The sequence below is a fragment of the Channa argus genome, chromosome 3 (genome assembly GCF_033026475.1).
Source record: "Channa argus isolate prfri chromosome 3, Channa argus male v1.0, whole genome shotgun sequence".
In the NCBI taxonomy this organism is placed as follows: domain Eukaryota; kingdom Metazoa; phylum Chordata; class Actinopteri; order Anabantiformes; family Channidae; genus Channa; species Channa argus.
Genome location: NC_090199.1, coordinates 4,023,524 through 4,049,681, shown reverse-complemented (window position 1 = coordinate 4,049,681; position 26,158 = coordinate 4,023,524). Strand labels below are relative to the sequence as shown.

At 39.0% G+C, this 26,158-nt stretch overlaps 1 protein-coding gene across 1 annotated transcript; it reads right to left on the bottom strand.

The window, feature by feature from the left end:
* Positions 1-7,660: 7,660 nt before the first annotated feature.
* LOC137124592 (vascular cell adhesion protein 1-like) lies at positions 7,661-25,979 on the bottom strand. The gene is made up of 21 exons (XM_067499689.1): positions 25,387-25,979; positions 25,216-25,270; positions 24,436-24,524; positions 23,199-23,549; positions 22,789-22,995; positions 22,342-22,596; positions 20,736-20,996; positions 20,274-20,534; positions 20,041-20,122; positions 19,875-19,935; positions 19,117-19,304; positions 14,547-14,551; positions 13,213-13,563; positions 12,803-13,009; positions 12,356-12,610; positions 10,751-11,011; positions 10,290-10,550; positions 10,057-10,138; positions 9,891-9,951; positions 9,133-9,320; positions 7,661-8,968 (listed from the first exon to the last, which is right to left on the bottom strand). The coding sequence occupies exons 3-21, from the start codon at positions 24,503-24,505 to the stop codon at positions 8,896-8,898; spliced, it is 3,480 nt and encodes a 1,159-aa protein (XP_067355790.1). The 5' UTR covers positions 24,506-24,524; positions 25,216-25,270; positions 25,387-25,979; the 3' UTR covers positions 7,661-8,895.
* Positions 25,980-26,158: the final 179 nt, after the last annotated feature.

The window sequence follows — 26,158 nt, the reverse complement described above, 5'->3', positions numbered from 1 at the left end:
TTTGGTACTTAACTTTCTACCTTCTGGTGTTGTGATGATGGCACCTGTTTACTGTAGTTGTGCTTTTCTTTGTTTTTTTGACAAAACTGTGTTCTCAATAGCAGTATTGTGTTTTAAAGAAACATCCTGTCATTTATACTGTTACATGATTAATCAGGACGTCTGAGGGATTTTTAAATTCATTTTTTCACTTTATACAGGCTCAAAAACTACCATTTGTGGATATGGTGTCAGACCATCAACGACCATCATTTCCATCTCTGGATTAACACCATCTGATGAAAACTGCATCAGATAGGGGAATTGTGCTTGTGACGCTGAGTTGCCGCGTTTCTGTCCATGTTTCATTCACAAAGCTCTAACTTGACTGTTCTTCACACCTGTCCGTCCTGCTCCTCTGTGTTGTCTGTCTGAGGTGCATGGATGGTTGACTTCATGGCTGAGATGGTCTCATAATCAGGACAAGAGTTTGACTGATGGAGAGAGGGAAAATATGAGACATCTCATTCATGAAACATGTAGCTTCATTTAATAACTACAACATTTGCTAAGAGTACGTGCATTTATAAAGCACTAAGTTAGAATGACATTGTAGTTTATGTTGGCAGTCGAGCCTCTCACCTCTGCCATCTCTACACGTTCATTCAGTTCAGTTTTTAAGCTCAGACTTTTGTTCTCTCTGTATTGAGACGAACAATAATACATTTATTATAAAACGTTATCAGTGTATTATTAATAATGTCAAGAAAATTATTATTTTACCTCACCCATAGACACAAGATGAGCATAGGAATCAGCATCAGGACCACAAGAGTCAACCTGATGATGTTCATTATCATAACTGGTTTCCATAAAATTCACACAAAAGATGATATATGATATTATTATTTTTGGATTCATAATTTGAGTCAGGTGATGGTATCTTCTCATCACTTGGTGTCTGCAGACATTTGCCATATGTTCTGGTTTGAACATAACTATGCAAAGTTTTTCAGCTCCCCTGAAATTTGGAGGATCTGGAAATCTCAAAAATGCATTAAACTACCAGCATGGAGTATCTGAAACTGATAGATCAAAGATATTTATTGCTTTCAAAGATGTTTTAACTCATTTTTCAAATTAATAAAAATGGATTTAGAAGTTTTTGTGCTGCACTTTGGAACAAATAAAAGACTTGAGCCAGAGGACCTGAGAGCAGCTGGGGCGATAAAAAGTTGTTAACTTAACATGCATGTGTTTGGACTGTGGGAGGAAACCAGAGTACCCAGAGGAAACCCACACAAGCACAAGAGAACATACAAACTGCAGAAAGGCCGCAAGCAGACCAATTCAAAGCAGGAAGCTTCTAGCTGTCAGGCAGCAGCCTTGTGCTGCACATCTTTTCACATTAAATACAAAAATGAAAGACCTGTGAAAATGTGATAAATTGGACTTAAGTGGTTACTGGAAACCTGATTGTGGCTCCTCTTTCCAGGCTTCTTCCTGATACCTTGAGTTGTCTTTTGTTTACCTGTATTCATGACTGAACTTCCCAAATAAAATATTTCCATGTAAATTAAGCGTGAATTGAATAAAATGTAATCTTTCTTGAGGTGATATAGTAGTTAAGTTGTGCAAAGGTTATCATTAGCAAACAATGAATAAAATCATCACAGCTGAAACAGCAGGGAAGAATACAGTTTTACCACAGAGACACTGAAACGTGACCTACAGACACAGACTATGTGAGGCAGACAGGGCTGAAGAAAGCTGATATGATCAGCAACACACATCTAAAATCAGTTTACTCACATTTAAAACTGACATTGATGTAGTCAGATGTCCTCCTCCCCAGCTCGTTTTCAGCCGTACAGTAATACTCTCCAAAATCAGAGGCCTAGATGGATTCCAAGAAGAATGATGTGTGTTTACTGAGGGGTGTAAAGTCCTTCTTCCTGTACCAGGTATAATTAGCTGCTGGGTTAGCATCACTGCTACAGGTCAGAGTCACTGAACTACCCTCCACTATCTAAGCAGAGGGACTCACTGACACAGAGGAAGGCTGTGGAGCATCTGCAGGAGGAAACATGAATAGGTGAGAGCTGGTAGTAACAGTTAATGCAACTAGACTATTTTATGCTTTAAAGACCATATTCAACTCTGCTGGTAGCACAAAGGTAAAGACTTTGGATCACTGAAGGTAATAGGTTACATTGTCTAGTAACCACACTGTAAATATATGAAAAAAAAAATGAGGTCAAAGATCAACGACTATTGGCTTGTCCCTTCAGGGGTTGCCACAGTGGAGCCCCCAGGCTCAATATATAAAAAGAATGAGGTAATACAACATTTTGGCATCTTATGCAATTTCCTAATTTTCAGCAAAAGTGTAATATTGTAAAATGGCTCCTCACTCCTGCAATAGAAATGCTAACTAACAAAGATGTTAAAGAAACATGAAGAAATGTGTCAGCATGAATTAACATGATGACAAAACATGATTTTTTGACTTGATTACTGAGGACTCGTTTGTCCAGAGTAACAGAGGAAACCTTGGTGCTAATAGCACCTAAAACCAGCTTTTATCATTCATCGTAAACACGAGGCAGAAAGAGCCGCAAAGGGGTTTCACTTACATTTCACATCAATATAAAGAGATTTAGATGTCCTCCACCCCAGCTCATTCTCAGCTGAAGAATAATATCTTCCCAAGTGAGAGGACTGGATGGACTGAAAGACAAACACTGGTGATTTTCTGAGTGTGCTTCCATGCTCCCACATTTTAACAATGTCCAACAATGTTCTACTACCACTGTACCAGCTACAAGCTTTTTGGTGAATAGATGCAGTCAGCAGGTTACAACAACAGCAACTCTGCTACAGGCACAAGAGGTAAAGTCTATGACATGCTGTTTGTAAAACTTCAGTCTATCTCAGGCCCAAAACAAAGACATACACAGACAAGCATTTACACCTACGGGCAATTTAGAGTCACCAGTTAACCTAACATGCATGTGTTTGGACTGTGGGAGGAAACCAGAGTACCCAGAGGAAACCCACACAAGCACAAGAGAACATACAAACTGCAGAAAGGCTGCAAGCAGACCAATTCAAAGCAGGAAGCTTCTAGCTGTCAGGCAGCAGCATTGTGCTGCACATCTTTTCACATTAAATACAAAAATGAAAGACCTGTGAAAATGTGATAAATTGGACTTAGGTGGTTACTGGAAACCTGATTGTTGCTTTTCTTTCCAGGGTTCTTCCTGACACCTTGAGTTGTCTTTTGTTTACCTGTATTCATGACTGAACTTCCCAAATTTGCAATTTGCTAATTTTCAGCAAATGTGTAATATTGTAAAATGGCTCCTCACTCCTGCAATAGAAATGCTAACTAACAAAGATGTTAAAGAAACAGGAACAAATGTGTCAGCATGAATTAACATGATGACAAAACACGATTTTGTGACTTGATTACTGAGGACTCGTTTTTCCAGAGCAACAGAATAAACCTTGGTGCTAATAGCACCTAAAACCAGCTTTTTATCATCCGTCGTAAACACGAGGCAGAAAGAGACACAAAGGGGTTTCACTTACATTTCACATCAATATAAACAGATTCAGATGTCTTCCAACCCAGCTCATTCTCAGCTGAACAATAATATCTTCCAGAGTGAGAGGACTGGATGGACTGAAAGACAAACACTGGCAATTTTCTGAGTGTCCCATTCTCCTTGTACCAGGTATAATTAGCTGCTGGGTTAGCATCACTGCTACAGGTCAGAGTCACTGAACTACCCTCCACTATCTCAGCAGAGGGACTCACTGACACAGAGGGAAGCTTTGGAGGATCTGGAAGAGAAGTAAAGATAAATAAAATTTGAGATCACTCACGTTGTTAAATACTTTTTAACGTTGAAGAATAACAAATAACAAACCAACAGTTTGTACAAATGTTGGTCAAATACTGTACAAAATGTGTGGATGGAGTTGATTTTGGTTGGCACTTTATTAGTGACACTGTGGAGCAAACTCACACACTTGAGGAGAGCGTTTTTGTTTTGTTTTTACATATACTACATTATAGTTTTACATGAATAAAGAATATAAAATAGAGGTTGTTATATGAAGTACTACACTTTCACTTCCAGTAAGCACTGGCTTTGTGTACTGTACTTATACCACCCGTAGGTAATTGAAACACTATCCAGTACTGTTCCTGCAATAATACACATTAAAGTTCAGGAAACTCTGTGTAGATGTAGATGTACTTTACCTGGCACAGACAGAAGGACGACAACAAATCCGCTCACTGCTGAAGTTAGATGTAAAGCTGCTCCTCTCATCTTTCAGTGTGACTGAAAACTAAAGACATCATCCAGTCAATAAAGCACAGGAAACCGAAGACAGAAGTCAACCTGTTAAAACAAGCCAGGTTTCCTTCCTCTTTACATCCTTATTAACATTGTATGAAAAACTAAATTGTGACTAAATGTGTTATTTGCTAACTATTTACAGACAAAGATATTTATAAGTAATATTGGTTTTCTGCTTTATTGCTAACAAATCTTTATCCCTCACTTCACCACAGCTGCAAACACAAGATAAGTGGATTCACAGAGACAAAGAAACACTGTCAGCAGTATCAGTAAAACTCAGGGACAGATGTGAGAGCTGGTGTGAAACATTAAATTGAAATCTCTTTTTTTCGTATCTTTTTGTTTGGGGATGAAATATTTCAGTGCTCTCAGTCAGTGAGTGTGACCTAAACATACACACTCATTCCTACACTGAAACTGTGGCAACACTGTTGAACTGACACCTTCTGAACTATGTTAGCGTCATCTTCTGTTCATGATGGTGAACTGCACTTTCTGCACCAAATGCAGCATGAGCTGTTAGGATTTCAAATATAAATGACTGTACACCCTCTAGGGTTAGAGTAGGAGTCCATTTCTGTCCCCTAATGTACAATCTACACTAATGAATCCCATAAGGCTATTGGACCGAAGGTAACTGTGTCTTTGTTGGGCCAAAAATGTACACGTTTGTGCCTAATCAGGTAAAGATAAAAACACACTACTCACTAGTCAAGACCACCTTCACCGAAACCTAGTTGTGACCAAGACATTACTGTATCAAGACCAAGTCATTCAATTACAAAATCATTTCATAGGTAGCACTTTAAATAATTATGACATCATATGATATCATTTGATGCTCTGTAAGGTAATGTAATGTTAACATATACTTTCTCTACAAAGCTTTATGTGGCCTCTCTAGTCACTATTTCACACATCCTGTCACCCTATACTCACAAAGATAACACTGCATTGGTTACATCCCTTCTCACTGGTAACTAATGCCATGTTAAATCAGGTCACTTGTGCACAGAACTAGGTAAAACTAGTGACCTGAAACATATGGTATATTCACAGTTGGCTAATATTGGCAAAATGTCTTTGGGTGAGGAATGAAGGTATTTGTTACACTATATCATCAGTTTTCCTTAGCCTGCTGCTTTACTCATCACTGTTTGGTTAATGAAGCACCATCACAAAACTGCACAGTTCTGAAATACCCAGGTTAGTAGTTAGTACAGTAGTTTAAATAGTATGAAAGCTAAAACATCATTTATACAAATATCATTTATCCATCATCGAATCAAGAGCATATTCAGTTTTTGTGTGCAACTTTTAAGATTTCACACATTAATCACACAAACATTTTGTTACTTATTTTTTTATGATCTGAAAGACACATTCAATAAGTCATTTACTGTTTTTTTTTATTTGTTTTTTTTGCATAATCATCACATTTACCAATGGCCAAAACATTAGAACCACCTCCTCTAATAATACAATCCAGTATGCCTCCACTAGCCACTTTGACCTCAATAATAAACAGAGAAGAATTATTAGCTTTCTGACGGTTTCAAACTAAAAACTGATCATTTGTAACGTTGTAAAAGTAGAATTTATGGCAGAGCTGCTGTAGTGGATTGTATTAGATTGTACAGGTGGTTATAATATTATGACTGATCGGTGAATGTCAGACTCTCTTCATGTTCCATCTCAGACTTGGCTTTCTACTAAGCCCTGCCTCCATCTCCACCTGTCTGAGTATAACAGTTACCTTTATCCTAGTCACCTGTTAATCTTGCTCCCCTGCTGTTCCTGCTCAGCTGAACCCGTCACCACCAGCTTTTCCATTGCTTTGAACAGAATAAACTCAAAGCGTAAATCTTTAACTAAATTTCTTCCTTTCAGCTTACAGCTTATCCCGTGAGTTCAGGGTCACCACAGCAAATCATTGTCCACATGTTGATTTGGCACAGTTTTTACACACCGGATGCCCTTCCTGACACAACCCTCCCCATTTTCTACCAGGCTTCATCTGCACAGCTGGGGAGGGGAATGGGCAGTTAGGGGTTCAGTGTCTCGCCCAGGGACACTTCGACATATAGCCAAGGCTGGGGATCGAACCACTCACCCTGTGGTCCGTGGACGACTGCCTTTACCAACTGACCCCACTGAGCTTCTTGGTAGTAGATGAAATACGTATGGTATTACACGTCAGCTCTGTCATGAAAATGATATTGAAATCTGAAGCATCTGGGGCTACTTATACAGTTTGTTGTTTTAAAGTGTAGTTTCTTCTCATCTAGCCAACGTCATCACAAATACGTCTTCCTCCTGCCATTTATACTGCAACCACTAGAGGACACTAAATTATAAATGCAGTACTGGCCTGTACTGAAACATAATGTGATTAATGACAGATGAAACCTCAATGAAGTGAAAACTGTCAAAGCAGCTGAATCTGAGTCTCGTAACCTATAAAAACAAGCACTCATACTCGTAAATATGGAATCTACTCTATGGATTGGACTACAAGTTCACTTTTACTGTGTTGTGTAGAAAGTGGAGCAAATTTTTTTGCTGAAACTGATGTAGCTCACCTGTGCACTTTTGTCTGGTTTCTCTACAGAATTGAGTCATTGCTGGCATTTCCTCTTTCTGAATGTCTACAAATTATGCAAATAGTTATTTTGATGTGTTATGTTTTGGTACAATGAGGGCGACAGTGGCTCAGTTCGTAGAGTGTCCGCTTACCGACGATAGGGTCGGAGGTTCATGCCCTGCTCTTCCTGACCACATGTTGAAGAGTCCCTGGGCAAGACACCGAACCCCCAAAAGCCCATTCCAATCTCCAGCCGTGCAGCACCTGACCCCGGCCCGGTAGAAACTGGGGAGGCTTCAGTCAGGAAGGGCACCCAGTGTAAAAACTGTGCCAAATCAACATGCAGACAAATGATCTGCTGTGGCGACCATGAACTCACGGGATAAACATTAATTTACAGCACTGCTCACCTCATCCACAGGATAACAAATTAATATAATATGGAAATGTGGAATTATAAATAAGCGTTTTGTGTGATCATCATGTGTAATCATTCTTTAACCTAGTGTATGTATGTGTGTCGTACAGTACAGAAGCACCAAGGAGGCCATTCAGATTGCTGGAGAAAAATGTTCACTACCTTGATTAAAGTAAACCCTGAAATTCACATCAGTAGCAGTAAAAGTACAGTTTAAATATTTCACAGCGTTATTTTATTATTAATAATATAATAAATATTATAATTAATAATATTAAAATATTAATTTTTATAAGGGGCAATTAAAATTATTTTGTACTAGGTCAAAGTTTAATAGAGGCTGCAGATTTCCATAGAAAAACCATTTGCTTAGTTACACGTAATTTCAGTTCACAGCACAAAGAAACCAATTTAAAGACTTTGCAGTTTATTTTAATTTGCATGTTGGACATTAGTCCATGTGAAGAATATGTCTCACATTAATTCCCTAAGAGCACACAAGCTACAGACAGTTAAATGTAGGCTTATTTGGTCTATATCCTTATTGTTTCATGGTCATAAAACTAGAAATCAAAAGAAATTCACAGTAAGCTTCATACACAAATAATACAAATTACCGTTGACTCCACAGAGAATGGAAATGTCAAACTGACAGACTCGGCTCGTTTGATACAGATGTCTGATAAAAGAAAAGTTGTTGTTTTCTGAAACCACCTCACACGAGTAGATCTGCATATGCTCCAATATGATTTACTGTGTTTTTTCACCTGCTTCTCAAGGAAATGCCCCAGTTTTAAATCTTTTGCCATTCATGGGTCCACTTTCTTCAATAACTGGACACACAAGTCCCAGAGCGACTGAAGCGAAGGATGTTCAATGTCAGATGGGAGGACATACTCTTACTGACTTTGAAAGTGGGAAGTAGGAAAAACTAAAAGGTCTGTTCCACAACAAAGGGAAGGTGCTGGATCCTCATTCATTTACTCAGAGCTACAACTATAGCTCAGTGAACATATGAGGCTGTGTTCAGGCAGCTTCGCAGGAAAAATGCAGCTGATTTCACATGTTCATTAGGTTAATAGTAAGTTAAGTAGTGTGATAACAGACTAAACTGGTATCATCACTGCCCTGGACATGACAGACGTGAGTGTTTCAGGGCTGCTGAGAAACATGCAGGGCAGGACTTCGACAAAATTATTCTACAAACAAAGAGAAAAAAAAAAGATGTCACCAAATACTGTGGGCCACTTTAAAAGTGGTTACTATCAACTTACTTCAACAGCCAGAGGAGTTTCACTTTCATAGAAAATACTGTCAGCTTGACACTGTAAAAAAGTCTGTTTATCCTGCTGCAGCTTCACATGTATTGATCAAATACAAAGCCCTAGTATAATGCGAGAATAATCTCCTTACCAATCGTGTACTACCACCTCTGCTACTCCAATAGAACAGCTCACAGTTCTCATCTTACACGTGTAACAGAGTTTAACTGTTAGAATGTTACTGTAATTTACGTATTTTATACCATGAGAGATTCACTATTTGTTGCTGACTTTGTTGACTGTGCTGTACAACGCAGGTGGATTCTCTGCAGCTTCCTGGCTTCTGGTTCTGAGAGGGAAGAATTAAATTAGGGGATTCAGAAAATATTTTAACATGTGAAAGACACAAATGGCACAAAACTGCTAATTAAATAAGGTAAAACTGACTAAATCAATAGAACAAAAACATATAGAGTCTGTCACTTTGGCCTCATCGATACTTAACTGACTTACCCTGGGCCGGTACTGGCTCTGTTAAAGGTTACAGCAGCATACTCAACCGTCCCTCCTCCGTCCTTTATGTCCTTAGTGTCTCTCTGAGGCTGAGATGATGTAACGTTGGAGTAGACACCGTCTGTCTGGGGTTTAGAAAACTGGACACTGGCGTAGTAAAGATCATCCTCCTGCTCTGCTGGTCCTAACTGTAGTAAATGCACCGATGTGATACTTAAACCTTTTACATGTGGGGATGGTCCTCGAACAGACTAAACTGAAAGGACAGGCTCACAGCTCACAATCAAAATGGACAGAAAGCAAAAATACTGCAGTCGTCCCAATCACAGGGCAGACCAACCTCTGCTGAATACGGCTGTGATGTTGGAGTTTGTGGCATGGATTTTATATTACACTGGGGTCAGTGGTAATTTTGAAAAAAAATTCACATTGTCAAAGTTTTTCCATAAAGTATGCAGCTTGAGACATCTGTAAAGTTACATTCTTAAGCTTGTTTGCTGGCTTCCTTCCTTTTCTACTTTTCTTTCCTGCTTTGATCCCAACTCCTGACATTAAACAATCAGTTTACTGACGCCCAATTCTGCACTACACATTGTTGAGATAAGGCAGGTGTGCTCAACTTAGCCTCTCTGAGCCTCTGCAACCTATAACACCCTTCTCCATGTAGGTCTGCATTGAATTGTACGTGTTTCAAAAGAAAAACAGAATTTTGTTTTAAGTGCATCAGCACCAACGACTACAATGTTCTCCTTGCTCACCTGTTCTCTGTTGTCTCCTCTCTCTCCAGGCTCAGACCTTAATCTGGAGAAGCTCTTATTTCTGGTCAAGAAAAAAAAAATTTTTAAATAGTTAAAATAGTTGAAAATTATAGTGCATTGTTATTCTACTTTATGAATAATGTTTTGATGCAACAGAATTTCTCACATGATCCACAGGAAGACAGGGATGAGTGTGAGCGCCAGGCCAAACACAGTGACTGTAAAAACTATGATCATTCTCCAAGCTCCTGGACAATGATAAACAAATCAACACAATCCAAAAAAGTATAAACGTGATTATACAAAGATTCATACAACTGTTCTCATTTGATGAAATTTGACAATGGCAACTTTCCTAAAACACAAGGGCCGATTAACACGATTATGACTTTCCTGTACCTGCTACTACAGTCAGATATAAGGGGGAGTTATGACGTCCTATTGTGTTCTGAGATTCACAGAAATAATTCCCACTGTGTTCAAGTCTGAGGTCAATGATGGTGAAGATCTGTCCTGAAGCTTTTGGTGAGTCTTCATTCTCCTTGTACCAGGTGTAATTAGCTGCTGGGTTAGCATCACTGCTACAGGTCAGAGTCACTGAACTACCCTCCACTATCTCAGCAGAGGGACTCACTGACACAGAGGGAAGCTTTGGAGCATCTGGAAAATAATATTTGAACACATTTCATCAATATGAACATCTCCCTGGAACGTGCCTGAGATCACTGATGAAATGTTTTTCTATTGTGATTATTACCAAAATGTAGCTTTGGCAGAATTTCAGCTGAGTGTTTATAACATTATGTTCACAAAAGGTACTGCATTGATTTAAGTCATTGGAGTTAAACTTTATTACTCACACAGGACATTAATAACTAGAGATGAAGAGTTGATCCATCCAAACTGATTTTCAGATTTGCAGTAGTAGATCCCTCTGTCCTCAGAGCTGATTGAGGCGAAATGATAAATACCTTCTGGTCCTTGATGCATTGCTTTATTCTCCTTGTACCAGGTATAATTAGCTGCTGGGTTAGCATCACTGCTACAGATCAGATTTACTGAACTACCCTCCACTATCTCAGCAGAGGGACTCACTGACACAGAGGGAAGCTGTGGAGCATCTAGAGGAGGAAACATGAATAGGTGAGAGCTGGTAGTAACAGTTAATGCAACTAGACTATTTTATGCTTTAAAAACCATATTCAACTCTGCTGGTAGCACAAAGGTAAAGACTTTGGATCACTGAAGGTAATAGGTTACATTGTCTAGTAACCACACTGCAAATATCTGAAAAAAAAAAACAAAAGACGTCAAAGATCAACGGCTATCGGATTATCCCTTCAGGGGTCACCACAGCGGAGCCACCAGGCCCAATATATAAAAAGAATGAGGTAATGCAACATTTTGGCATCTTATGCAATTTCCTAATTTTCAGCAAATGTGTACTATTGTAAAATGGCTCCTCACTCCTGCAATAGAAATGCTAACTAACAAAGATGTTAAAGAAACAGGAAGAAATGTGTCAGCATAAATTAACATGATGACAAAACACGATGTGACTTGATTACTGAGGACTCATTTGGAGGATCTGGAGGAGGAAATATAGTAACAGCTGGTAAATTATTTGTACAAATGTCTAGTTAGTGGCACATTGTAACAATGTCCAACAATGTTCTACTACCACTGTACCAGCTACAAGCTTTTTGGTGAATAGATGCAGTCAGCAGGTTACAACAACAGCAACTCTGCTACAGGCACAAGAGGTAAAGTCTATGACATGCTGTTTGTAAAACTTCAGTCTATCTCAGGCCCAAAACAAAGACATACACAGACAAGCATTTACACCTACGGGCAATTTAGAGTCACCAGTTAACCTAACATGCATGTGTTTGGACTGTGGGAGGAAACCAGAGTACCCAGAGGAAACCCACACAAGCACAAGAGAACATACAAACTGCAGAAAGGCTGCAAGCAGACCAATTCAAAGCAGGAAGCTTCTAGCTGTCAGGCAGCAGCAACATGCTCCACATCTTTTCACATTAAATACAAAAATGAAAGACCTGTGAAAATGTGATAAATTGGACTCAGGTGGTTACTGGAAACCTGATTCTGGCTCTTCCTTCCAAGCTTCTTTCTGATACCTTGAGTTTTCTTTTGTTTACCTGTATTCATGACTGAACTTCCCAAATTTGCAAATTGCTAATTTTCAGCAAATGTGTACTATTGTAAAATGGCTCCTCACTCCTGCAATAGAAATGCTAACTAACAAAGATGTTAAAGAAACAGGAAGAAATGTGTCAGCATGAATTAACATGATGACAAAACATGATTTTGAGACTTGATTACTGAGGACTCGTTTTTCCAGAGCAACAGAGGAAACCTTGGTGCTAATAGCACCTAAAACCAGCTTTTTATCATTCGTCGTAAACACGAGGCAGAAAGAGACACAAAGGGGTTTCACTTACATTTCACATCAATATAAACAGATTCAGATGTCTTCCAACCCAGCTCATTCTCAGCTGAACAATAATATCTTCCAGAGTGAGAGGACTGGATGGACTGAAAGACAAACACTGGCGATTTTCTGAGTGTCCCATTCTCCTTGTACCAGGTATAATTAGCTGCTGGGTTAGCATCACTGCTACAGGTCAGATTCACTGAACTACCCTCCACTATCTCAGCAGAGGGACTCACTGACACAGAGGGAAGCTTTGGAGGATCTGGAAGAGAAGTAAAGATAAATAAAATTTGAGATCACTCACGTCGTTCAATACTTTTTAAAGTTGAAGAATAAAAAGTATATTAAATAGCCAACAGTTTGTACAAATGTTGGTCAAATACTGTACAAAATGTGTGGATGGAGGTGATTTTATGTTCGGCACTTTATTAGTGACACTGTGGAGCAAACTCACACACTTGAGGAGAGGGGTCACCTTTACGTCCTTCAACGGCACAGGAAAAGCTGTCGTCTTCTTTTACAAGGACTCGAACATATTTTTTTTCTCCTTCCATTTTCTGTCTGTTATTGAACCAGACATATGAAGCATCGGCCAAATTACAGCTGCTGTGACACTGAAGCTCTGTGAAAGTTAATGTTCTTTGCACTTTCACCTGGAGTCCTGGATATGTGGAAACAGAACAGATATTTATTTCAAACATTTTATGTTCACATTTAGTCAGAAGACAAACACTTTTATCCAGAGTGATTATAAGTGAAGGTGAGAGCAACCAAAACAATGTAAGTCACAGATTAAACACATACCACCACAGAAAGTAGCAGTGATTTCAAGACAATCAGAATCATATTCTGATGAAAAGTTACCTGTGACAGACAAAGAGACTCCAGATGAACTCGTGAATTTTTTTTGATTTGTTTCAAACGTAAATTTGTACACAGTTGAGTCGCTCTCTCTCAGGTCTTTGATTGTCAGCGTGCAGTTGCTCTCCTGATTATTAAACTCTACATGACCTGTGTAGCTTGAGTGTGTTGTCAGATCCATAGGTGTGTTTGGTCCCTTTACGGTAAACCACCATTTTTTTAGGACCTTTACAGCTTTATTTTTTACTCTAGATGGGTATGTGTAGGTGCAGGGTATGTCCACAGTGGATCCTTTTATGGCACAGATCTCAGTAGAAGGGTAAGTCACCGCCCAGTCATTCTGACTCTGTATCGCTGTAACACAGAGAACAGCAGAAGTAACTGTGAGGTTCAAACGACAGGCAAAAAAACATTTGAAGGTTCTTTGAAATGGAAACCAGTAGATAAATAAAATATTAGTGCTGACAGATCTAAAAATGCACTATAGATATGTCAAGTATGTCTGAAATGCAATAATATTTATTTACACACACCCTGCATCGACACTCCACGTGCCAACATTTGATCTGTCAGCTTGTTGCATGTGAGAGCCAACTAGCAACTGAACATTTATTTGAGTGTAAGTCGGTGAGAAGCAGCTGAGCTGTTGTTAAATACTTTTTAACGTTGAAGAATAACAAATAACAAACCAACAGTTTGTACAAATGTTGGTCAAATACTGTACAAAATGTGTGGATGGAGTTGATTTTGGTTGGCACTTTATTAGTGACACTGTGGAGCAAACTCACACACTTGAGGAGAGCGTTTTTGTTTTGTTTTTACATATACTACATTATAGTTTTACATGAATAAAGAATATAAAATAGAGGTTGTTATATGAAGTACTACACTTTCACTTCCAGTAAGCACTGGCTTTGTGTACTGTACTTATACCACCCGTAGGTAATTAAAATACTATCCAGTACTGTTCCTGCAATAATACACATTAAAGTTCAGGAAACTCTGTGTAGATGTAGATGTACTTTACCTGGCACAGACAGAAGGACGACAACAAATCCGCTCACTGCTGAAGTTAGATGTAAAGCTGCTCCTCTCATCTTTCAGTGTGACTGAAAACTAAAGACATCATCCAGTCAATAAAGCACAGGAAACCGAAGACAGAAGTCAACCTGTTAAAACAAGCCAGGTTTCCTTCCTCTTTACATCCTTATTAACATTGTATGAAAAACTAAATTGTGACTAAATGTGTTATTTGCTAACTATTTACAGACAAAGATATTTATAAGTAATATTGGTTTTCTGCTTTATTGCTAACAAATCTTTATCCCTCACTTCACCACAGCTGCAAACACAAGATAAGTGGATTCACAGAGACAAAGAAACACTGTCAGCAGTATCAGTAAAACTCAGGGACAGATGTGAGAGCTGGTGTGAAACATTAAATTGAAATCTCTTTTTTTCGTATCTTTTTGTTTGGGGATGAAATATTTCAGTGCTCTCAGTCAGTGAGTGTGACCTAAACATACACACTCATTCCTACACTGAAACTGTGGCAACACTGTTGAACTGACACCTTCTGAACTATGTTAGCGTCATCTTCTGTTCATGATGGTGAACTGCACTTTCTGCACCAAATGCAGCATGAGCTGTTAGGATTTCAAATATAAATGACTGTACACCCTCTAGGGTTAGAGTAGGAGTCCATTTCTGTCCCCTAATGTACAATCTACACTAATGAATCCCATAAGGCTATTGGACCGAAGGTAACTGTGTCTTTGTTGGGCCAAAAATGTACACGTTTGTGCCTAATCAGGTAAAGATAAAAACACACTACTCACTAGTCAAGACCACCTTCACCGAAACCTAGTTGTGACCAAGACATTACTGTATCAAGACCAAGTCATTCAATTACAAAATCATTTCATAGGTAGCACTTTAAATAATTATGACATCATATGATATCATTTGATGCTCTGTAAGGTAATGTAATGTTAACATATACTTTCTCTACAAAGCTTTATGTGGCCTCTCTAGTCACTATTTCACACATCCTGTCACCCTATACTCACAAAGATAACACTGCATTGGTTACATCCCTTCTCACTGGTAACTAATGCCATGTTAAATCAGGTCACTTGTGCACAGAACTAGGTAAAACTAGTGACCTGAAACATATGGTATATTCACAGTTGGCTAATATTGGCAAAATGTCTTTGGGTGAGGAATGAAGGTATTTGTTACACTATATCATCAGTTTTCCTTAGCCTGCTGCTTTACTCATCACTGTTTGGTTAATGAAGCACCATCACAAAACTGCACAGTTCTGAAATACCCAGGTTAGTAGTTAGTACTGTAGTTTAAATAGTATGAAAGCTAAAACATCATTTATACAAATATCATTTATCCATCATCGAATCAAGAGCATATTCAGTTTTTGTGTGCAACTTTTAAGATTTCACACATTAATCACACAAACATTTTGTTACTTATTTTTTTATGATCTGAAAGACACATTCAATAAGTCATTTACTGTTTTTTTTTATTTGTTTTTTTTGCATAATCATCACATTTACCAATGGCCAAAACATTAGAACCACCTCCTCTAATAATACAATCCAGTATGCCTCCACTAGCCACTTTGACCTCAATAATAAACAGAGAAGAATTATTAGCTTTCTGACGGTTTCAAACTAAAAACTGATCATTTGTAACGTTGTAAAAGTAGAATTTATGGCAGAGCTGCTGTAGTGGATTGTATTAGATTGTACAGGTGGTTATAATATTATGACTGATCGGTGAATGTCAGACTCTCTTCATGTTCCATCTCAGACTTGGCTTTCTACTAAGCCCTGCCTCCATCTCCACCTGTCTGAGTATAACAGTTACCTTTATCCTAGTCACCTGTTAATCTTGCTCCCCTGCTGTTCCTGCTCAGCTGAACCCGTCACCACCAGCTTTTCCATTGCTTTGAACAGAATAAACTCAAAGCGTAAATCTTTAACTAAATTTCTTCCTTTCAGCTTACAGCTTATCCCGTGAGTTCAGGGTCACCACAGCAAATCATTGTCCACATGTTGATTTGGCACAGTTTTTACACACCGGATGCCCTTCCTGACACAACCCTCCCCATTTTCTACCAGGCTTCATCTGCACAGCTGGGGAGGGGAATGGGCAGTTAGGGGTTCAGTGTCTCGCCCAGGGACACTTCGACATATAGCCAAGGCTGGGGATCGAACCACTCACCCTGTGGTCCGTGGACGACTGCCTTTACCAACTGACCCCACTGAGCTTCTTGGTAGTAGATGAAATACGTATGGTATTACACGTCAGCTCTGTCATGAAAATGATATTGAAATCTGAAGCATCTGGGGCTACTTATACAGTTTGTTGTTTTAAAGTGTAGTTTCTTCTCATCTAGCCAACGTCATCACAAATACGTCTTCCTCCTGCCATTTATACTGCAACCACTAGAGGACACTAAATTATAAATGCAGTACTGGCCTGTACTGAAACATAATGTGATTAATGACAGATGAAACCTCAATGAAGTGAAAACTGTCAAAGCAGCTGAATCTGAGTCTCGTAACCTATAAAAACAAGTACTCATACTCGTAAATATGGAATCTACTCTATGGATTGGACTACAAGTTCACTTTTACTGTGTTGTGTAGAAAGTGGAGCAAATTTTTTTGCTGAAACTGATGTAGCTCACCTGTGCACTTTTGTCTGGTTTCTCTACAGAATTGAGTCATTGCTGGCATTTCCTCTTTCTGAATGTCTACAAATTATGCAAATAGTTATTTTGATGTGTTATGTTTTGGTACAATGAGGGCGACAGTGGCTCAGTTCGTAGAGTGTCCGCTTACCGACGATAGGGTCGGAGGTTCATGCCCTGCTCTTCCTGACCACATGTTGAAGAGTCCCTGGGCAAGACACCGAACCCCCAAAAGCCCATTCCAATCTCCAGCCGTGCAGCACCTGACCCCGGCCCGGTAGAAACTGGGGAGGCTTCAGTCAGGAAGGGCACCCAGTGTAAAAACTGTGCCAAATCAACATGCAGACAAATGATCTGCTGTGGCGACCATGAACTCACGGGATAAACATTAATTTACAGCACTGCTCACCTCATCCACAGGATAACAAATTAATATAATATGGAAATGTGGAATTATAAATAAGCGTTTTGTGTGATCATCATGTGTAATCATTCTTTAACCTAGTGTATGTATGTGTGTCGTACAGTACAGAAGCACCAAGGAGGCCATTCAGATTGCTGGAGAAAAATGTTCACTACCTTGATTAAAGTAAACCCTGAAATTCACATCAGTAGCAGTAAAAGTACAGTTTAAATATTTCACAGCGTTATTTTATTATTAATAATATAATAAATATTATAATTAATAATATTAAAATATTAATTTTTATAAGGGGCAATTAAAATTATTTTGTACTAGGTCAAAGTTTAATAGAGGCTGCAGATTTCCATAGAAAAACCATTTGCTTAGTTACACGTAATTTCAGTTCACAGCACAAAGAAACCAATTTAAAGACTTTGCAGTTTATTTTAATTTGCATGTTGGACATTAGTCCATGTGAAGAATATGTCTCACATTAATTCCCTAAGAGCACACAAGCTACAGACAGTTAAATGTAGGCTTATTTGGTCTATATCCTTATTGTTTCATGGTCATAAAACTAGAAATCAAAAGAAATTCACAGTAAGCTTCATACACAAATAATACAAATTACCGTTGACTCCACAGAGAATGGAAATGTCAAACTGACAGACTCGGCTCGTTTGATACAGATGTCTGATAAAAGAAAAGTTGTTGTTTTCTGAAACCACCTCACACGAGTAGATCTGCATATGCTCCAATATGATTTACTGTGTTTTTTCACCTGCTTCTCAAGGAAATGCCCCAGTTTTAAATCTTTTGCCATTCATGGGTCCACTTTCTTCAATAACTGGACACACAAGTCCCAGAGCGACTGAAGCGAAGGATGTTCAATGTCAGATGGGAGGACATACTCTTACTGACTTTGAAAGTGGGAAGTAGGAAAAACTAAAAGGTCTGTTCCACAACAAAGGGAAGGTGCTGGATCCTCATTCATTTACTCAGAGCTACAACTATAGCTCAGTGAACATATGAGGCTGTGTTCAGGCAGCTTCGCAGGAAAAATGCAGCTGATTTCACATGTTCATTAGGTTAATAGTAAGTTAAGTAGTGTGATAACAGACTAAACTGGTATCATCACTGCCCTGGACATGACAGACGTGAGTGTTTCAGGGCTGCTGAGAAACATGCAGGGCAGGACTTCGACAAAATTATTCTACAAACAAAGAGAAAAAAAAAAGATGTCACCAAATACTGTGGGCCACTTTAAAAGTGGTTACTATCAACTTACTTCAACAGCCAGAGGAGTTTCACTTTCATAGAAAATACTGTCAGCTTGACACTGTAAAAAAGTCTGTTTATCCTGCTGCAGCTTCACATGTATTGATCAAATACAAAGCCCTAGTATAATGCGAGAATAATCTCCTTACCAATCGTGTACTACCACCTCTGCTACTCCAATAGAACAGCTCACAGTTCTCATCTTACACGTGTAACAGAGTTTAACTGTTAGAATGTTACTGTAATTTACGTATTTTATACCATGAGAGATTCACTATTTGTTGCTGACTTTGTTGACTGTGCTGTACAACGCAGGTGGATTCTCTGCAGCTTCCTGGCTTCTGGTTCTGAGAGGGAAGAATTAAATTAGGGGATTCAGAAAATATTTTAACATGTGAAAGACACAAATGGCACAAAACTGCTAATTAAATAAGGTAAAACTGACTAAATCAATAGAACAAAAACATATAGAGTCTGTCACTTTGGCCTCATCGATACTTAACTGACTTACCCTGGGCCGGTACTGGCTCTGTTAAAGGTTACAGCAGCATACTCAACCGTCCCTCCTCCGTCCTTTATGTCCTTAGTGTCTCTCTGAGGCTGAGATGATGTAACGTTGGAGTAGACACCGTCTGTCTGGGGTTTAGAAAACTGGACACTGGCGTAGTAAAGATCATCCTCCTGCTCTGCTGGTCCTAACTGTAGTAAATGCACCGATGTGATACTTAAACCTTTTACATGTGGGGATGGTCCTCGAACAGACTAAACTGAAAGGACAGGCTCACAGCTCACAATCAAAATGGACAGAAAGCAAAAATACTGCAGTCGTCCCAATCACAGGGCAGACCAACCTCTGCTGAATACGGCTGTGATGTTGGAGTTTGTGGCATGGATTTTATATTACACTGGGGTCAGTGGTAATTTTGAAAAAAAATTCACATTGTCAAAGTTTTTCCATAAAGTATGCAGCTTGAGACATCTGTAAAGTTACATTCTTAAGCTTGTTTGCTGGCTTCCTTCCTTTTCTACTTTTCTTTCCTGCTTTGATCCCAACTCCTGACATTAAACAATCAGTTTACTGACGCCCAATTCTGCACTACACATTGTTGAGATAAGGCAGGTGTGCTCAACTTAGCCTCTCTGAGCCTCTGCAACCTATAACACCCTTCTCCATGTAGGTCTGCATTGAATTGTACGTGTTTCAAAAGAAAAACAGAATTTTGTTTTAAGTGCATCAGCACCAACGACTACAATGTTCTCCTTGCTCACCTGTTCTCTGTTGTCTCCTCTCTCTCCAGGCTCAGACCTTAATCTGGAGAAGCTCTTATTTCTGGTCAAGAAAAAAAAAATTTTTAAATAGTTAAAATAGTTGAAAATTATAGTGCATTGTTATTCTACTTTATGAATAATGTTTTGATGCAACAGAATTTCTCACATGATCCACAGGAAGACAGGGATGAGTGTGAGCGCCAGGCCAAACACAGTGACTGTAAAAACTATGATCATTCTCCAAGCTCCTGGACAATGATAAACAAATCAACACAATCCAAAAAAGTATAAACGTGATTATACAAAGATTCATACAACTGTTCTCATTTGATGAAATTTGACAATGGCAACTTTCCTAAAACACAAGGGCCGATTAACACGATTATGACTTTCCTGTACCTGCTACTACAGTCAGATATAAGGGGGAGTTATGACGTCCTATTGTGTTCTGAGATTCACAGAAATAATTCCCACTGTGTTCAAGTCTGAGGTCAATGATGGTGAAGATCTGTCCTGAAGCTTTTGGTGAGTCTTCATTCTCCTTGTACCAGGTGTAATTAGCTGCTGGGTTAGCATCACTGCTACAGGTCAGAGTCACTGAACTACCCTCCACTATCTCAGCAGAGGGACTCACTGACACAGAGGGAAGCTTTGGAGCATCTGGAAAATAATATTTGAACACATTTTATCAATATGAACATCTCCCTGGAACGTGCCTGAGATCACTGATGAAATGTTTTTCTATTGTGATTAATTACCAAAATGTAGCTTTGGCAGAATTTCAGCTGAGTGTTTATAACATTATGTTCACAGAAGGTACTGTATTGATTTAAGTCATTGGAGTTAAACTTTATTACTCACACAGGACATTAATAACTAGAGATGAAGAGTTGATCCATCCAAACTGATTTTCAGATTTGCAGTAGTAGATCCCTCTGTCCTCAGAGCTGATTGAGGCGAAATGATAAATACCTTCTGGTCCTTGATGCATTGCTTTATTCTCCTTGTACCAGGTATAATTAGCTGCTGGGTTAGCATCACTGCTACAGGTCAGATTTACTGAACTACCCTCCACTATCTCAGCAGAGGGACTCACTGACACAGAGGTAGGCTGTGGAGCATCTAGAGGAGGAAACATGAATAGGTGAGAGCTGGTAGTAACAGTTAATGCAACTAGACTATTTTATGCTTTAAAAACCATATTCAACTCTGCTGGTAGCACAAAGGTAAAGACTTTGGATCACTGAAGGTAATAGGTTACATTGTCTAGTAACCACACTGCAAATATCTGAAAAAAAAAAAAAAAAAGACGTCAAAGATCAACGGCTATCGGATTATCCCTTCAGGGGTCACCACAGCGGAGCCGCCAGGCCCAATATATAAAAAGAATGAGGTAATGCAACATTTTGGCATCTTATGCAATTTCCTAATTTTCAGCAAATGTGTACTATTGTAAAATGGCTCCTCACTCCTGCAATAGAAATGCTAACTAACCAAGATGTTAAAGAAACAGGAAGAAATGTGTCAGCATAAATTAACATGATGACAAAACACGATGTGACTTGATTACTGAGGACTCATTTGGAGGATCTGGAGGAGGAAATATAGTAACAGCTGGTAAATTATTTGTACAAATGTCTAGTTAGTGGCACATTGTAACAATGTCCAACAATGTTCTACTACCACTGTACCAGCTACAAGCTTTTTGGTGAATAGATGCAGTCAGCAGGTTACAACAACAGCAACTCTGCTACAGGCACAAGAGGTAAAGTCTATGACATGCTGTTTGTAAAACTTCAGTCTATCTCAGGCCCAAAACAAAGACATACACAGACAAGCATTTACACCTACGGGCAATTTAGAGTCACCAGTTAACCTAACATGCATGTGTTTGGACTGTGGGAGGAAACCAGAGTACCCAGAGGAAACCCACACAAGCACAAGAGAACATACAAACTGCAGAAAGGCTGCAAGCAGACCAATTCAAAGCAGGAAGCTTCTAGCTGTCAGGCAGCAGCAACATGCTCCACATCTTTTCACATTAAATACAAAAATGAAAGACCTGTGAAAATGTGATAAATTGGACTCAGGTGGTTACTGGAAACCTGATTCTGGCTCTTCCTTCCAAGCTTCTTTCTGATACTTTGAGTTTTCTTTTGTTTACCTGTATTCATGACTGAACTTCCCAAATTTGCAAATTGCTAATTTTCAGCAAATGTGTAATATTGTAAAATGGCTCCTCACTCCTGCAATAGAAATGCTAACTAACCAAGATGTTAAAGAAACAGGAAGAAATGTGTCAGCATGAATTAACATGATGACAAAACATGATTTTGAGACTTGATTACTGAGGACTCGTTTTTCCAGAGCAACAGAGGAAACCTTGGTGCTAATAGCACCTAAAACCAGCTTTTTATCATTCGTCGTAAACACGAGGCAGAAAGAGACACAAAGGGGTTTCACTTACATTTCACATCAATATAAACAGATTCAGATGTCTTCCAACCCAGCTCATTCTCAGCTGAACAATAATATCTTCCAGAGTGAGAGGACTGGATGGACTGAAAGACAAACACTGGCGATTTTCTGAGTGTCCCATTCTCCTTGTACCAGGTATAATTAGCTGCTGGGTTAGCATCACTGCTACAGGTCAGATTCACTGAACTACCCTCCACTATCTCAGCAGAGGGACTCACTGACACAGAGGGAAGCTTTGGAGGATCTGGAAGAGAAGTAAAGATAAATAAAATTTGAGATCACTCACGTCGTTCAATACTTTTTAAAGTTGAAGAATAAAAAGTATATTAAATAGCCAACAGTTTGTACAAATGTTGGTCAAATACTGTACAAAATGTGTGGATGGAGGTGATTTTATGTTCGGCACTTTATTAGTGACACTGTGGAGCAAACTCACACACTTGAGGAGAGGGGTCACCTTTACGTCCTTCAACGGCACAGGAAAAGCTGTCGTCTTCTTTTACAAGGACTCGAACATATTTTTTTTCTCCTTCCATTTTCTGTCTGTTATTGAACCAGACATATGAAGCATCGGCCAAATTACAGCTGCTGTGACACTGAAGCTCTGTGAAAGTTAATGTTCTTTGCACTTTCACCTGGAGTCCTGGATATGTGGAAACAGAACAGATATTTATTTCAAACATTTTATGTTCACATTTAGTCAGAAGACAAACACTTTTATCCAGAGTGATTATAAGTGAAGGTGAGAGCAACCAAAACAATGTAAGTCACAGATTAAACACATACCACCACAGAAAGTAGCAGTGATTTCAAGACAATCAGAATCATATTCTGATGAAAAGTTACCTGTGACAGACAAAGAGACTCCAGATGAACTCGTGAATTTTTTTTGATTTGTTTCAAACGTAAATTTGTACACAGTTGAGTCGCTCTCTCTCAGGTCTTTGATTGTCAGCGTGCAGTTGCTCTCCTGATTATTAAACTCTACATGACCTGTGTAGCTTGAGTGTGTTGTCAGATCCATAGGTGTGTTTGGTCCCTTTACGGTAAACCACCATTTTTTTAGGACCTTTACAGCTTTATTTTTTACTCTAGATGGGTATGTGTAGGTGCAGGGTATGTCCACAGTGGATCCTTTTATGGCACAGATCTCAGTAGAAGGGTAAGTCACCGCCCAGTCATTCTGACTCTGTATCGCTGTAACACAGAGAACAGCAGAAGTAACTGTGAGGTTCAAACGACAGGCAAAAAAACATTTGAAGGTTCTTTGAAATGGAAACCAGTAGATAAATAAAATATTAGTGCTGACAGATCTAAAAATGCACTATAGATATGTCAAGTATGTCTGAAATGCAATAATATTTATTTACACACACCCTGCATCGACACTCCACGTGCCAACATTTGATCTGTCAGCTTGTTGCATGTGAGAGCCAACTAGCAACTGAACATTTATTTGGGTGTAAGTCGGTGAGAAGCAGCTGAGCTGAGGTGTAACATTACTACTGTCAACAATGTCTATAGAACGAAAGGACAAACTGAAACTACGTGTACCTTCAGTTTGTACAGTTTTGTACTTTCAACTTGTACTAAAAGTACAGAAGTGTACTCCGTGGTGAAAGATAACACTTCCTTTTTTAATAAATGCTTTGTTTCCTTTAAATTTGAAGTGATATCAAGTTTGACTTTTTTGAATCTACTGCATTAATCCTCTGAACAATCGTGCGGCTTGGATGTGCAGGCATGACACACACACACACACACAGCTGTTGGATAACTACAGTACATCAAGAGAAGTATGTTGTTTTAAACCTTTTGCTCTCTATTGATCTCACAGAGATGTTTAAAGCCTAAAAGGATTTTGTTTTTGTTTTTAACATATACTACATTATAGTTTGACATGAATAAAGAATATAAAATAGAGGTTGTTATATGAAGTACTACACTTTCACTTCCAGTAAGCACTGGCTTTGTGTACTGTACTTATACCACCCGTAGGTAATTGAAACACTATCCAGTACTGTTCCTGCAATAATACACATTAAAGTTCAGGAAACTCTGTGTAGATGTAGATGTACTTTACCTGGCACAGACAGAAGGACGACAACAAATCCGCTCACTGCTGAAGTTAGATGTAAAGCTGCTCCTCTCATCTTTCAGTGTGACTGAAAACTAAAGACATCATCCAGTCAATAAAGCACAGGAAACCGAAGACAGAAGTCAACCTGTTAAAACAAGCCAGGTTTCCTTCCTCTTTACATCCTTATTAACATTGTATGAAAAACTAAATTGTGACTAAATGTGTTATTTGCTAACTATTTACAGACAAAGATATTTATAAGTAATATTGGTTTTCTGCTTTATTGCTAACAAATCTTTATCCCTCACTTCACCACAGCTGCAAACACAAGATAAGTGGATTCACAGAGACAAAGAAACACTGTCAGCAGTATCAGTAAAACTCAGGGACAGATGTGAGAGCTGGTGTGAAACATTAAATTGAAATCTCTTTTTTTCGTATCTTTTTGTTTGGGGATGAAATATTTCAGTGCTCTCAGTCAGTGAGTGTGACCTAAACATACACACTCATTCCTACACTGAAACTGTGGCAACACTGTTGAACTGACACCTTCTGAACTATGTTAGCGTCATCTTCTGTTCATGATGGTGAACTGCACTTTCTGCACCAAATGCAGCATGAGCTGTTAGGATTTCAAATATAAATGACTGTACACCCTCTAAGGTTAGAGTAGGAGTCCATTTCTGTCCCCCAAGGTACTAGACTATTTTTTTAAGGAAGCAGCTTCTACGACACCTCTAAAAAAGTTTGACCAACCATTCCGATAGTGCTTCTTGCTTTTACCTTTCTCTGTAGCCTTTCAATATGGAGAAGGGTTTTCTCCTGCATTGTAGCAGATCTGAAAAGACAAGGAAAACTAAAGGAGGAGTAGGCACCACAACCCCACGCTCATTGGTGCCCTGCAGAGAATAGAACAAAACATTGTTGTATAACTATAATAGAGTCAGGTCTTACCTCTCTGCAAAGACCTTCACATAAGCTCGGCAGGGGCAAGTTTCTGAGCCACAGGGCTCAGTTCTTTGTCGTCTTCTCTTCTCCAGATGACTACACTTTCTCATCACATTTCATTTCCTTACTTTCAGACATTTTCGCTTAGAAAAACATTTTAAACTAGACCAACTGAGCTTTACTGACCACATCTCCTCCGTTTCTTAGGCAGCAGATTCACCCTCATCCCTCAACATCAGAAAGATCACATCTTTCTAAATATGCAACCTAAGTCTTTATGCAAGCACTGGCTATATCTTGTCCGGTTACTGCAGTGCCCTGCTGACGGGGCTACAAGCATGCAACTTCAAACCCCTGCAAATAATCCGAAACACAGCAGAACCTTCCTTTTTTGATCAGCCAAAAAGGCTACACTGGCTTCCAGTAGCCTCCAGCATAATTTTCAAGCTCTGACCCTCATCTATAAGGGGGTCAACTCACTACAATCCCTATCGCTTTTTTTCTCTGCTGGTCCGTACACTACACAGCAAAAGATTCTAAGCCAACCTCTTCAGCTCGTTGATCCCACAATTGACAAACAAGCTGCAAAACTGTGCACTCTAAGCCTGATGAACTTTGTCCTTCAGATTCTGTTGAAAAGGGCCCATCCTTTGGTGCTAATATACATTATGTTGCAACGTTCCCTGAGCCTGGGAAATAACAGCATTCCAATATATTTAAAAATAGACAGGCCTCTACTAAAGGAAACTCAAACATTGTTTTTTTTTTAATTATTTAA